We start from the raw sequence: 16,487 nt of genomic DNA, 5'->3' as shown, positions 1-16,487 counted from the left end.
ACTTCAAGCCACTCAATTATTCAGAGATATTTTAGCATTGAAACCAAATGTTTGTAAGACATCTTCCCCTCTTGTATGCCCAGTATGCATTTGTACACCATCAAATAAGTTAGGTGGTCATTTATCCTATCAATTTCACAATTTCTCAAGCACAAAATAAGAGACACACATTCTTTACACAATTATTCCAGGCACAGTGTGCTCACGTTTTGTTTCCTTTCTATACTTAAAAGATCCTAGTCTTCAACTCCAATAAGTTGCTATTGCTCAATCATTGAAATCAGCAGTAAGCTTCAAGACAACTGTTGACTACTCACTACTGCATAGAAGAGTCCCACTGCCTGTTATACTTCCTGGTTCAACTGTAAAACACAGGATTTTATTACTTCTGTTTTTATTATGTTTGTAGACCACGCAAACTTATCAAGCTGTTGTTGAGAATAATGATGCCTATCATTTTGTACTCCTGTAAATATCTCTTATTAGCTAGATACCTAGGGCTATCAAAACAGTTTGATTTCATGCAAAGATTTAATTTTCATATTACTATGAATCAAGCTTGTTCATGTACAGAAGAGATTTGCACAGCTACAACCTTCGGTAAATAGGTTGTACTGATAAAGACTAACAAGCATTTATAGTTGTTGAAACTGCATGAAGAGACCTCAGTATCTGTTGCAGATATTTGCCGCAAATAAGTCTCCAGCTCACTTGTTCTATGGATGGAATACAGTACAGAAGATTTTAAACCATTACTCTCAGGTTAGTATTCTGCGATTGTATTGGGTTAGTGTTCCTCAAGTCCCCAACCAACACAGGAATGGTCATGATGGTTGAAAATGTTATATTTTGTGCTTCAATACATATGGATAGACAGGCACATAAAATGTATATTATTTATAATTTAGATTTCTATAAGTTGACCCACTCAGCATGGATTATGGGCAATATACTATTAAAACCAATGCAATAACTAAAACACAAGTGAGCTAATATGAAATAGAGCTACATAGAACAAGGCAAACAATGTACTATAAGCAAGGCAGATTATACATACAATGAGCGCAAAACCAACCTGTCTGGGTGCTTGGGGAAAATGCCATTTTCAAAAGATTATCTAAAGATTAGCAGGGTCGTGTCGGCCAAAATCTCTGGGGCAATGTTATTCCAGAAGGCAATGTTCATAACAGAGAAAGCATGCTTTCTAATTCATAGGAGCAAGCACCGCAACAACAATTTTTTAAACTCAACTTGCTGATCAGCTTACATAAATAATTCTCCATCAATTTGCCTGAGGATTTTATTTGCAGAGTTCTTCCATATGAAAAATGTACAGTTCTGAATTTAGAATCATGTTTCTATATATCCCTCCCCCAAAATAAATAATCTGTTCTCATTTCCTCTATTCATGTGTTATTCCAATTATATGGCATTTTTTCCTGCAAAATACCTGCCACTTCTCGTATCATTCTGCCGCATGTTCTTGATGAAATGAATCTTCTTAAAGTTCTTTGGTCTGGGTGAGCCTGACAGAGTCCGGCATCTAAAAAATAATGATGTTGAAAAAATTAAATTCTTTCTGTACAGCTGAAACTCTTAGCACACACAAAAAAGAATGCAATTATTCAAGTTACCCCTTCCATATAAATTTATAGCAATAACAGAAATAAAAAAACTTACATTAAAAACATAAAACAATGTATTTAAAAATGAAATATACTGTAAACTTCTTGGATTATGCTGTAGCTGTCATTAAGAAAGCTGATTACAAAAGAACACAGCATTTTTTTTCTCTCACAAGAATTTTCTGATTATGCATCTTAAAGTATGTGTTATCATTTCTAGGTTTGAAAATATTTGGGGGTGAGTGAAATTCTCGCTCATATAAATAACTCTAGACACATGAGATTTTCCAAATATTGTTTCTGCCTCCTTTTTTTGTTTTTCCTTGGCCAACAATATCTCAGAAATGCAATAGAGTTGATATCTTAGGGGGTATGATGATATAAAGAATACTAATTGTAACATTCATTTTAAAACCAAGGTAACAGCAAAAAAGTGCTTTCTTTTAAAGAAAACGTTATACAATATGTTGCTTATTAGTGAATAACCACCCATCCAAAGCTGTTCTTTGTATTTATATATAGCAGAAGAGCCAGCGCTTGTCCGAGGATGTCTCCGTGGTCATTTGGCCGGCATGACTAGACACCTATGGCGCATGGAACGCTGTTACCTTCCCACCGTAGTGGTCCCTATTTTTCTACTTGCATTTTTACGTGCTTTCGAACTGCTAGGTTGGCAGAAGCTGGGATGAGTAACAGGCGCTCACTCTGCTACGCAGCACTCGGGATTCGACCCGCCAAACTGCCAACCTTCTGATCGACAAGCTCAGCGTCCTAACCCACTGAGCCACCGCGTATATATATATACTACCACACACTTCTCCCAGAAGAACGAAGCTGAAGCCACCAGCCTGAGGATGACGGATGAGATTTCGTCGAAACGTTGCTCTTATACCTTCAATTCTACGTGGGAAAAAACCCGAATGACCAAAGATCTACATACAAACACCCGTGAAAACCTCAGAAAACACACACACATATATATATATACACACACACACACATATATGTATATGTATATATATGTACGTACAGGGAGTGCAGAATTATTAGGCAAGTTGTATTTGTGAGGATTAATTTTATTATTGAACAACAACCATGTTCTCAATGAACCCAAAAAACTCATTAATATCAAAGCTGAATATTTTTGGAAGTAGTTTTTAGTTTGTTTTTAGTTATAGCTATTTTAGGGGGATATCTGTGTGTGCAGGTGACTATTACTGTGCATAATTATTAGGCAACTTAACAAAAAACAAATATATACCCATTTCAATTATTTATTTTTACCAGTGAAACCAATATAACATCTCAACATTCACAAATATACATTTCTGACATTCAAAAACATAACAAAAACAAATCAGTGACCAATATAGCCACCTTTCTTTGCAAGGACACTCAAAAGCCTGCCATCCATGGATTCTGTCAGTGTTTTGATCTGTTCACCATCAACATTGCGTGCAGCAGCAACCACAGCCTCCCAGACACTGTTCAGAGAGGTGTACTGTTTTCCCTCCTTGTAAATCTCACATTTGATGATGGATCACAGGTTCTCAATGGGGTTCAGATCAGGTGAACAAGGAGGCCATGTCATTAGATTTCCTTCTTTTATACCCTTTCTTGCCAGCCACGCTGTGGAGTACTTGGACGCGTGTGATGGAGCATTGTCCTGCATGAAAATCATGTTTTTCTTGAAGGATGCAGACTTCTTCCTGTACCACTGCTTGAAGAAGGTGTCTTCCAGAAACTGGCAGTAGGACTGGGAGTTGAGCTTGACTCCATCCTCAACCCAAAAAGGCCCCACAAGCTCATCTTTGATGATACCAGCCCAAACCAGTACTCCACCTCCACCTTGCTGGCGTCTGAGTCGGACTGGAGCTCTCTGCCCTTTACCAATCCAGCCACGGGCCCATCCATCTGGCCCATCAAGACTCACTCTCATTTCATCAGTCCATAAAACCTTAGAAAAATCAGTCTTGAGATATTTCTTGGCCCAGTCTTGACGTTTCAGCTTGTGTGTCTTGTTCAGTGGTGGTCGTCTTTCAGCCTTTCTTACCTTGGCCATGTCTCTGAGTATTGCACACCTTGTGCTTTTGGGCACTCCAGTGATGTTGCAGCTCTGAAATATGGCCAAACTGGTGGCAAGTGGCATCTTGGCAGCTGCACGCTTGACTTTTCTCAGTTCATGGGCAGTTATTTTGCGCCTTGGTTTCTCCACACGCTTCTTGCGACCCTGTTGACTATTTTGAATGAAACGCTTGATTGTTCGATGATCACGCTTCAGAAGCTTTGCAATTTTAAGAGTGCTGCATCCCTCTGCAAGATATCTCACTATTTTTGACTTTTCTGAGCCTGTCAAGTCCTTCTTTTGACCCATTTTGCCAAAGGAAAGGAAGTTGCCTAATAATTATGCACACCTGATACAGGGTGTTGATGTCATTAGACCACACCCCTTCTCATTACAGAGATGCACATCACCTAATATGCTTAATTGGTAGTAGGCTTTCGAGCCTATACAGCTTGGAGTAAGACAACATGCATAAAGAGGATGATGTGGTCAAAACACTCATTTGCCTAATAATTCTGCACTCCCTGTATATATATACACACACACACACACACACACACACACACACACACACACACACACACACACATATATGTATATGTATCTATATATATGTATCTATATCTATCTATCTATCTATCTATCTATCTATCTATCTATCTATCTATCTATCTATACACACACACCGTATTTTCCGGCGTATAAGACGACTTTTGAACCCCTGAAAATCTTCTCAAAACTTGGGGGGTCGTCTTATACGCCCAGTCGTCTTATACGCCGGAAAAAAATCAGCTATCGGGCGGGAGCCGGCAGGACTGCCCTGCGCACGCGCTCCCCAGCTGTTAAGGAGCACTCCTTAGCAGCCGGGGAGTGCGCGCGTGTGCAGGACTGTCCTGCCGGCTCCCGCTCGACGCTCTTCCCTCTTCAGGCAGCATCCCCGAGGACTCCTTAGGAGCCGGGGGGAGCGAGCGAGCGGGAGAGCCAGCCAGCGAGCGAGCGCGCAGGCAGGCGGGCGAGCAGTACCTGCTTTCGCGCCGTGCCGGAATTTCTCCCGCGCCGGCCTCCCAGATGCCCCTCGCGCAAGCTCCGAATGCTGCCGCGCGCCGCAAAGGAAATAGCGCGGCTTCGTCTCTTTCGCGCTGTCTTGCGAACGGGAGACCCAGCCAGCGAGCGAGCGCGCAGGCAGGTGGGCGAGCAGCACCTGCTTTCGCGCCACGCCGGAATTTCTCCTGCGCTCGCGCGCCGGCCTCCCAGATGCCCCTCGCGCAAGCTCCGGATGCTGCCGCGCGCTGCAAGGGAAATAGCGCGGCTTCGTCTCTTTCGCGCTGTCTTGCGAACGGGAGAGCCAGCCAGCGAGCGAGCGCGCAGGCAGGCGGGCGAGCAGCACCTGCTTTCGCGCCGTGCCGGAATTTCTCCCGCGCTCGCGCGCCGGCCTCCCAGATGCTCCTCGCGCAAGCTCCGGATGCTGCCGCGCGCCGCCCGCCGAAAGGGAAATAGCGCGGCTTCGTCTCTTTCGCGCTGTCTTGCGGGCGCCGCTGCCGCCGCCCCTCAACATGCACCCCCCCCTCCGCAAGAGGGTGTCATTTGTCGTGGAAAAAAAATTGGAAGGGGAGAAAGCGCCCGACGTACGTGTGGGCTATAGGTAACCCAACCCTAGACCGTGGCAGCAGACGGCGTTGGGATAGGGGAGGCGAGGCCTCTTCTTCCTTCCCTCTGAAGAGGCAGCCCCAGCTGTTCTTCCACCGGGCTTACTCCGTTTGCTGAATCTTTGTAGTTACTTAAGTAAGTACTAGGCATTTTTAATAGGTCGCATCCTTTCTTTTCTCCACGTATTGGCACCTCGCCTTTCTACGCTCTTACCTCTCTGGCGCTGTGTTTGAATACACCTACATGCTGCACGCACCGGTAACTTTAACAAGCCAAGATGACGTCAAAATGATTGTACCACTGATACGACAAAATCATTGTACCATTGATATGAGGGTTTGGTCATTAGCATTCCTCCACATGCCTCCCTTTCCCCGACCCGTGAATCCTTTGCAAACACACATGATAACCATCAAAATCCCTTTTCAGGGCAAACCATATTATGAATTCTCTTTCCGCCCCCCCCCCCAGCATTTTCTTACATGAGAGATTATAAATTAGTCCTAAGGAGTGCTCGTTAACAGCTGGGGAGCGCGCGCCTGCGCAGGACTGCCCTGCTGGCTCCCGCCAGACGCTCTTCCCTCTTGAGGCAGCATCGCTCCCCGGCTCCTAAGGAGTCCTCGGGGATGCTGCCTCAAGAGGGAAGAGCATCGGGCGGGAGCCGGCAGGACAGTCCTGCACACGCGCGCACTCCCCAGCTGCTAAGGAGTGCTCCGTAACAGTTGGGGAGCACGCGCGTGCGCAGGACTGCCCTGCCGGCTCCCGCCAGACGCCAGCCTGCCCTGCTTCCTCCACAGTGAGAGGGGAGGGTTTCGCTGGTTTTCCGGCGTATAAGACGAAAAATCTTGAAAATCATTTCAAAAGTTGGGGGGTCGTCTTATACGCCCAGTTGTCTTATACGCCGGAAAATACGGTATTTGTTTTCGTAGATTTTCACGGGTATAGGTATGTAGGTCTTGGCGTATTCAGGTCTTTTCCCGTGTAGGATTGAGGGTGTCTTGGCAAAGTTTCGACGATACAAATCAGCCAACTAATCCCCTAACAATAACCCCATCAACCAATCATGATGTAACATCACAGGCAACCAATCCGCTTACAGCACAGGATGTTACAAATCAGCCAACTAATCCCCTAACCCTAACCCCATCAACCAATCATGATGTAACATCACAGCCAACCAATCCGCTTACAGCAACAAAGCCTGCACCCCACACATCCCCACCAGTATTTATACAAAGATGGCAGCTCCGATCACGCTTCGCTCGCACAAGCACGAAACCGAAGACACTAGCCTGAAGATGACGAGTGGGACCTCATCGAAACATCGCCAAGACACCCTCAATCCTACACGGGAAAAGACCCGAATACGCCAAGACCTACGTGTGTGTGTGTTTGTGTGTGTGTATGTGTGTTTGTGTGTGTGTGTGTGTGTATGTAATTTTTTTGGGGGGGGATTGTCCCATGTTTAGGGCCTAGCAAGGTATTCTAAATACTTAACAAACACTTAACATATGTATATGTATATATGTGTGTGTGTGTGTGTATTAGCAATTTATATATATATATATATATATATATATATATATATATATATATATATATATATATATATATATATATATATATATATATATATATATATATATATATATATATATATATATATATATATATATATATATATATATATATATATATATATATATATATATATATATTCAAATTGCTAATAAAGAATTTGGGAGGCTGAGATGATCATTTCGAACTTCTTATGTTCTCATCAGTCAGTCATACCCTTTATCTGAGATTCGAACCTGGGCTGATTATATATTAGGCAGTTGTTTTAACTTCCTGAGCCACAGGTTCTTTCTCTCTTTTATTAGCTAGAAGGCAAGGGAAATATGTGTTAAGAATTTGTCAAGGCTTTTTGAATGCACCTTGCTATGCTAATTAACTCTTGAGTCAGGCCAAAGCAGGAAAGAAAGAGTTAATTAGCAAGGTGCTAATTAGTAAAAACAATATTCTTGGAAGTGGGATTGTTAATTTCTGGACAGACTAGTTTATTTTTGTAGGATGAAAAGGAAATGTCTTTCAGAGGAAAGAAAGACTCCTATCTTAAGAACAGGAAATTACAGACCTAAAATAATTAAAGACAAGCATGGACAACTAAAATTAGCTATTTTCCTATCAACATTCCAAATGGCAATACTTTAACTCAAAATGCTCTGGGTGTTCTATATTGAGGAGTTGGGGAAGGGAGAAAACAGCTATGGGAAATGTTATAGGACTTATGGGACTCTGCTCAGAGTAACATTTTGTGAGATGGGTAGCTATATAAATTTGATAAATAAATAGTTGAAATTTATGCAATACTTACGGTAACTTTTTATATTTTATAAAATGTAATACTTCTAAATATATTGTGTTTATTTAAACAATAATAAGCATTATTGATGTGGATTTTTACACATCTATATTTTTATACAAATGGAGCTACAAACTGCTGAACTGTAAGAAAAGTAGTTAGCATTTATTTTTGTCTATTTAAGAGAAACTGGAAACTATTTTGCTGTTTTTCAGTAAAAAGAAAAAAGTTTAAGTGAAAAGACTAATATTACTGCATTTTAATACATATAATTTGGCACTGATGTGGATATTAGTCCTACGTTCATGCATTTGAACCACAACTGATCACAAGATACACAAAACAACATATAAACTGCATATCCCTTCTGGAGACTTTATACTGCTAATTATGCTTATTTCCATAATTCTAACTTGCTCTCCTTGTTAACATCTTCTTATTGCTTTTGGCAATCGCAATGGGTTCCAATTAAAAGATGCCTCACTGTGAACAAAACACTACTGGAAATATTGCCTTAAATAAATGATATGAAATATTAAACACTATTTCTTTTGCCAACTATACATGTATTTGAATAATGTATAATGATATTTTTAATATTGTGAACGTGCAGTCACATACATTCTTGTAATTGTGCACTAATACTGTATTTTACTATTAGGAAAGTGGTACATTTTGTCATTTGTTTCTGTTTTAGAAGACAGAAAAGACGAACCTTTTCAGTTCAGTTTAAAAAATAATGAATTCATAAACTTAAGCCCATAAAGATGATACAGGGAGTTACATAACAATAGTTATATATTTTTCAAAATACAGGAACTAAGAGAAGAGGCCATTTCAAATTTTTCAACTGATGATTCTTTTTGCCTTTTATTTTGAAACAATGGAAGCAAGAGTTACTATGGCAGATTCCATAATTAAAGTCCCCACGTCCAAAGCAATACTAAAAAAAATAGAAGAGGCATTAAACTCAAGGATTTCTCCAATTTTTCTTCACTTCAGAGAATGCCCCCCCCCCCAAAAAAAAATCTGGTTCCTGATAGGAAGAGATGTGCTAACTAGCTACCAGTGATCAGCAGTTTCCTCTGAAAAATTTTAGACCTTAGTCTTTAGATCATCAAATAAAACTTCTGCTGGATACCAAATCACAACTTTAACCCCAAGACAGATTACAATAAATTTTAAATAATAAGATACAGAGCACTCAAGCCTTTCTTTTAAATGTGCTCGGTTTATTTTACCAATCCAGATTCTCTACCACTGATGGCAAGTTATGTCAAAAAGAGCTTTTTAGTTAAAGCATCTTCAGACCATGAAATCAATTCTTTATGTGTATCTAGAACAGACATGTCAAACACAAGGCCCGGGGGCCAGATTCGGCCCGCGAAGTGGTTTCATGTGGCCCGCAAAGCCATCCTGGAAACAGTGAGGGAACGGCCCCCACTGCCTTGGCCCTGGCCCAGAGACCCTCCTTCTGCCAGAGACCCTCAGATCTGTCCCACTCCTGCCCAGGTCCCCATAGGCACCCTTGATGCGAACGATGTAGAGCTGGCCATGCCCACCCAGTAGGCCATATGCACTTTAGCCACGCCCACCCAGTAGGCCATGCCCACCCAGGCCACACCCACCCGGCCCCCTGAGGGCACCGCTATGCTGATGCGGCCCTCAATGAAATTGAGTTTGACACCCCTGATCTAGAACAATGAGGCACACTTTGCTTGTTTTCTTTTCTTTTCCCTTCCCAATAAAAGTGAAGTGACTATGCATACACATCCATACAGAGACAGCCAGGAACAGCAGTGTTCTCAAGCACCCCTTTCTGAATAAAGCAGAACTCTATTAACTATGATTAATCTCCTGCCCTAGTTTACATAGTGTTTGGCTGAAATGCTGCACAATAGACTTGTGACGTAGAGCACAAATTCTATAAGTACACACACATTGGGGACAGATTAGTAGTAGTCCTTCTCTTTTCCAATAATATTTGATTATAAAAATTATCTTTGTTTCTGGATCTGTTAATAATTTTAGGTTTCTGCTTTCAAGTGATATGGACAAAAGTCATTAAAATAGTTTTAGAATTATTGGCCAGGGAAGTGTCTAAATTGCACTTTAAGAACTGTTTCTAATATCTCATGCAATTCTATTTCCCTCAAATTCTTTTTTCCATGAAGGCCTTGGAAAAGATATTCAGATGGTGGGATAAATTTTTATCTATAAAGATAAGAATCAAGCAAGCCATGGTATTTCCTGTGATATTCTATGAAAACAACAGCAGGATAGGAAAATAGTGATTGACACGTTTGAATTTTGGTATTGGAGAAGCTTTCTTGGAGTACTGTGGATAATCAAGAAAGTAAACAAATTGATCATCAAACAAATCAACCCAATGTTCCTACTTGAGGCACAGATGATCAGAATCAAATTATTCTAGTTGGACACATTACGCAAAAACCTAGTTCTCTAGAAAAGGCTCAAGTGCTGGGAAAGATGAAAAGAAAGAGAAAAGGATGACCAGAAACAAGATGGAGGGACTCCGTTACTACGATGATTGGTTCACTGTTAAAAGACCAGGGTAGGGATAGATTGCCATAAAGAAAATCCATGTTGTTGCTAAGAGTAGCCAACAACTTGATGGCACATAATCATTCAATCCACCCATCAATCAATCAATCAATCAATCAATCAATCAATCAATCAATCACACCATATTCTTGGTAAATAAAGAAAATTTGGAAAAAATATTTAAAGGCTCTGACATATTTATATCTGCAAAGATCAGTATTATGCAGATAATAAGTTTCTCTTTGATACTCTATGGAAGTGACAGTTGGACTTTGAAGAAGCAAGATAGGAAGAGTATTGATGTTTTTGAACTTTGAAGTTGGAGAAAATTCTGGAGAGTATTATAGACAGCCAACAAAAGAAATAAAATAAAAAACAGAATGGATCATAGAATCACCCCAGAGTTTACCACTCAAGGCTTAAACTCTTACACTTTATAATGCTTGTTGCATAAACAGTCTAGGAGAAAAAAAACCCCTGAGAAATAAGCATTCAGAGTAATTCAAAGAGACTCTGCCTTAATTAACTCACTATGAATGAGGACTAGAAATTCCTTTTACAGTTTCCAAAGTCATGTCTTTACTCCAGACTGTGTTAAATATACCTCACTGAAAACGGTACAATTTTTGTTCCCTTGATGTTGCTGAGTTGCAAAGCATTTGACATAATATAACAACATGCTAAATAAACAAAAACTGACAGGCATGTAACAGATAGGAACAATCTTCTTCTATGAGCGCTTTGTGAGTTTCTAGAGCTCATTTCCTTATGTTTTTTTTTCTTCCCCTGGAGTTAGCATAAGAAAGAGATGAGACAAAGCACTTTTCTCTTGCTGTACAAATTATAGGTGCTTTAAAAGAAAGTAGCCTGAAAATTGCTTTTGAACAGTATTTATATGGAAGCTGTATAAAACATGATTAAACGAGCAAAACAAAAACAACCCAGTTAGTAAAGGAGATGCTTAGTACTTCACATGTTCTTCGTTTATATTTTGGTAATAAGTACAAGGTGTGATGTAGTACAGCTGGCTTCAAATTGAAGTTGGAGTAAGGAGAGAATATGTAAGTATTTAATTGCAAAATGCTTGACACATTTTTTTTTGTAAATAGGATAAGCTTTTTTCCCCCTTAAACCCTAGAAAGAATCTGGAAACAATTAACATGTTACAAAAATGGGGATTTATAGAAACTTGACAACAAAAACCAAAGTGCTTTAATTATAAAGAAAATCTAATTGACATGGTCTATGTAAATGTTAGGTTCTATCTTATGAGATTTTAGGGATTTTTTTCTGAAAGGTACTTCTTAATGCTATGTAAGCTACTTGTACTTGCAATATAGAAATTGGGCAAAAATATCTTATTTATTTAATTAATTAAACATAGAGGCCACCTGACTCCAGATGATTTGGGACATTTTTCAATTAAAAATTAGAACGTAACATAAAACTGAGCCAAAAAAATAATCACATACATCTAGAAAACATACATGAAAAAACAACAACAGGGGCTTAACAAACACCTTAGCTCTAAGCTTGAGACACCAACCACGTCTTCAAGGACTTCTGGATTACCTTTAGAGTGGAGCCATTATGAAATAACTGTGTAAATCAATCAATAAATATTTTGGGGCATTTAAAAGCATTTGACAAAGCGTCCACTAAAAACTTTTACATTGACTTAGCTGTCATGGGATAAAACACAAAATCGTCTTAGGGTTCTTAGTTAAAGAACTGCAAAGAGGAAAAATAAATGAATTATTTTTACACTGGAGGAAAGTAAAGGATAGGGTTTCAACTTTACTAGAAGTATGCTAATTATCTAGAATTAGGAACAAACAATGAGTTGGTTAAGTCTACTGATGAAATAAAATTGTTTTAAGATGATTAAAACCAAGAGACAGCAAAGCATTCAAAAACTTTGTTTTGCAATCTAAAAAACATATATATATATATATATATATATATATATATATATATATATATATATATATATATATATATATATATATATATATATATATATATATATATATATATATATATATATATATATATATATATCATATATATATCAATCATATATATATCATATATATAACATAACATATATATAACATATATAACACATACATACATATACATACATACACACACACACACACATATACACACACATACACACATACATACATACATACATACATACATACATACATCAGGGCAAAATACCTCCAGGCCCTCAATTTCTAAATATGGTTAACCCATGCATTTGCAAGGCTAAAGGGCAAACAATATCCCAGCAAAGTAGATAAAATTTATTGCAGCAAGCAATTTTCCTAAAATCAGCTTCCTTGCGTTCACATGGGTGGTCAATTTGTGATTCTGTGGATGTATGAGCACAAAACCCTTTCTTTCCAGAGGTCCCGGAATCTCTTCTGATTATGAAGTTTAACATACATGGGCCAGTTCCCACCAGAAAGAGGTGGGAAATGCTAGGACAGCTGTAAGTCATAAAAGGCTATCCACTCCTGTGCAATAAAAACTAGTTTAACTTTTTCTTAATCTTCTCCAAAAACTTTCTTACATTTTTCCTAACCCCTGAAATGAAGGCAGTAATGACAGAAGGTTCTTAGTTTACCTCATCTCCAGAACATACAGCCCAACAAGATTTGCCTACTCTTATTTTTTATTTGATTTGGTGCCCAGTGACTACCATTTGTATTTTTTGGTGCCGGTTCTGAATTAGTACATCTCTTTTATATTTGTGATTTTTTTGCTTTTAGCTAATCTGAGGCTTTTTTTGAAGAAAAAGGATATAAACTACATCTCTAAAGTTCATGATAATGGGTAGTGCCACTCATTCCTTTTATCATACAATTAAGAACTCAGATATGCCTGCCTTGAGCTTTTCCATTTAATCGTCTTGCATAAGAATACTAAAATATGTCTAGTACCAGAATGAATTCTGAGAAACATCACACAATTAAGGATTTTGTTCTCATACTATAGTAAGTTACTGCACAGATCACATATATTACATAATATGTGAATGACAAAATAACATATACAGTATAAATCAGAAATAACTCACCTCCTTAAGGGAGCATTTTCCTCAATGTCTTCCAAAGTCTCCAGTGAAGATCTCTGGGAAATTAGCCGACGTCTCTCAAGGGAAAAAGAAAGAAAATAAATTTTCGAACCTTATGCAAATTGGGGAGTTTGAAATAGCAATAGCTAAATGGACATAAAGCGGCAGATATGCTGTTAAAATACTAATAAAACAATACTTTTTATTCAAACTGGTTCTCCTAATTCCTCTATTTTAAAATGGTTATACTTCAACCTATTTCAATATAAAATCATAGTATTTTTTAAAAGAAATTCTAAGTTGATATTATTTAGAGATAAACCATTCTAGAATGTTCCTACAATAGGATACATACAAATTATACAATCATGTTACGGATCTTATAAAAAAAATGCAAGCAGACTGGCTGATAGAAAAATTTGTTCTTCAAAAAAATCTCCTGTTTACAACCTGCCAATCAAAAGAAGCTTTGTGTCCGCACTCTCTCCTCTTCTCTGCTTTTGGATCCTCAACCTAACTGATTTACATGGTTATGATTCTGGTTTAAAGTCTTGGCTGGAGGGATGTATTGTTTTGTGCATTAATCAGTACAGTTAGTGAGCACCATTGGGAGCATCAATTTGGTTGTTAAGTGAAGTGGTCGCTAAGGGAAATCACAATTGTGTTTACAATCTAATGTCAGTTTTCTGTTGCTTTACAAACCTGTGAAGGTCGTAAATGGGAGGATTGGTTACTTTTCCATTACCACTGTACAAAATAATTGATAAACAACATATTTGTTAAGTGAGAACTTGCTATTTCTGTTTCTATTTCACAGATCACACTAAACCAGCACATTTGAGTTTAATAAGCAATAGATAAGAAACATACAACCTCCTTCTAATTGGGAAAACAAGGCAGAATTAAGCACTGAAACTCAATTATATATTATGCAAAATTAAGACTTAAAATGTTGAATTTTTCTTCAATTTTCTGCTCATGAAAAAGGAGCAAAAACATGGATTGGATGTATCTACATAATGGCAGTCATGTTCTGGCATATTAAATCAGCATCTGGATTTATTTTGCATGGAAATGAGGTAATTCACAAACATATAAGGGAAAGAATAAAAAAAGAAGGAGGTACAACCACATTAATGCAAATTTTTGAAACAGTCCAATGGAGCTAAAGCACACAGATGGGAAAGAGTAGCCGAAATCTTTCATTTAGACCAGAAAATAATTTGCTATCTGAATGCAGTTGTTATGGAAATGGAATTCCATGCAATTTTTGCTCAAACTACATTTGGGTACACTGGTTCATTCTCAATGCAGAATTGTATAACACTGTATGAAAACTACTTTCTGGAAATATTACCAATATTTTTTATTTCATTATAATCCATTAATATCCAATGGGAGATAAAAATATACAACAATAATGGAAATGCATTTAATTGATTAGCTGTCTGACCGTATAAAGAAGCTATCAAACTGATACAGAAATAACATCACTCATGGAGTCAATCCCAATCTGGTCTAAGTAATTATCCTCATCAAAATGGCCTTTGATACAAAAATTAGTCTTGGTAGCGATATGCAGATTCACACTCTATAAGAAGTAAAAAATTCTTTTGGGGGAGAGGTCCCAATATCTTTTAATTTCTAAATAAGTGTTTAAGTAAACGGTCCTTTCTATAGAATAATCTGTAATTGTAATCAAATAGGATACAATATGTGTGATGTCTTCAACACCTGGTGCATCATAGACAATCTGTCTTCAAATAAAACTTTTCATACAGTATCTTACCATGGTATCTAGTTGTTCCCAAAAAACCTCTAGAGAAAAAGCTGTTGTTGGGTTATGTAAGTTGTTAAATACGCTTCTATCTGGGAGGTGATTTGTGTTGAGCCAGTCACTTCAAGGACATTTAAGGAAGGTAGTATCATCTTGGGCAGCAACATCTAAGACCTTTGGCTTTAAGCTTTCTCAGTCTTGTCTGATTGGACTGAGAAGTAGTCAGCAAAACCATATTGTGAGATGGCATTTGAAAGTTGGACAGTCCAAATACAAGGAGACCTATTAAGTGCCTTTGAAACACAACTAGAGCAATTTATCTGGATTCATAAATAAAGTCTTCAGCCAGGAGTTGAATAATTTTAACTACCAAATGATTTTGTATAGGGGATATATCCAACTCTGCCCTTACTGCTCGAATTGATTTGGATCTGTATACCCCTAAAGTATCTTTCAGAAAAATGGAATGTATCACTTCTGATAAGAGAATATTTATATACCCTTACAGTTCTCCAGCACTGTAATCACTGAAAGTATGTTGCTATTGCATATCATTTATGATTGGAATTAGAGAACCAGGATGGACTAAAATATGTAAAAGCCAAGCACACTGTTCCTTGCTAATGTTGAGAAATCAATAAATTATTAAAAAAAAAAAATAAACTGATGCTCTAACAGAGATTCTATTACCTTTGCAATAATTGTTTGCCTAAGGCCCCAGGAGAATAAGACTAAATTTTACTGAATTAGCCACTGCTAATCTTGCTCTTCTTAAAAGTCTTATTAAATTTTACATGTTAGAAAAAACTGGTGATGTTTTATTTTGAACTATATCTAATCTCAGTTTCTTCCTTGCAGTTTCCAATGATTCTAAACTTGAAAAGCAACAGACATAATGTGCGGCCCATTCCCAAATACCAACAAGTAGACAATATGCCAGTCTCAGCTACACCATAAGCTGCAGATGATGTTATGCCAACAGCCAGATTTTTCCCCATAAATTATTCATGTTTGGTTGCTAATATATATTGCTGCTATTTCCTGATTTGCTCATTATAAAAGTATTTTTGAGAGACATCCAGAACTAGAAATTAACTGCTCTTGTTTTAATAAAAAAATTAGTGAAAAGTAAGAATGTTATTGAAAGGCAATCTAGGATATCCTGGTTCTTTACAAAATGATTACATTGTAGGAAATTTACCCCAAATTTTACATAATACGATATTACAAAATTTTTGCTCTCATTCACACAACTTTGTCTTAATCTTTGCTCAAAGCTGAACTATTTGCTAAAGTTTCTATTTATTCTCTCAGGCAATCAACCTTCAGCTCCCTATTGATGCAAAACATCCTAT

At 37.9% G+C, this 16,487-nt stretch overlaps 1 protein-coding gene across 3 annotated transcripts in view; it reads right to left on the bottom strand.

Annotated features, from left to right (window-relative positions):
• Window positions 1-16,487, bottom strand: part of CABLES1 (Cdk5 and Abl enzyme substrate 1) — a 76,283-nt gene that overhangs the window by 35,952 nt on the left and 23,844 nt on the right. For all 3 annotated transcript variants that reach the window (XR_014026006.1, XM_081324438.1, XM_081324439.1), the window contains exons 2-3: window positions 13,359-13,430; window positions 1,451-1,543 (exon numbers count right to left, since the gene is read on the bottom strand). Coding sequence is in view for 2 of the 3 variants with exons in the window: in XM_081324438.1 (XP_081180564.1) it covers window positions 1,451-1,543; window positions 13,359-13,430 (165 nt within the window). In the remaining variant the exon portion in view is untranslated. The remainder of the gene's footprint in view (window positions 1-1,450; window positions 1,544-13,358; window positions 13,431-16,487) is intronic.

The sequence above is a fragment of the Vipera berus genome (genome assembly GCF_964194415.1).
Source record: "Vipera berus genome assembly, chromosome: 3".
NCBI classification, from domain to species: Eukaryota; Metazoa; Chordata; class Lepidosauria; order Squamata; family Viperidae; genus Vipera; species Vipera berus.
Note: the sequence above shows the minus strand (reverse complement) of the source record. Positions and strands in the feature narration are given on the sequence as shown.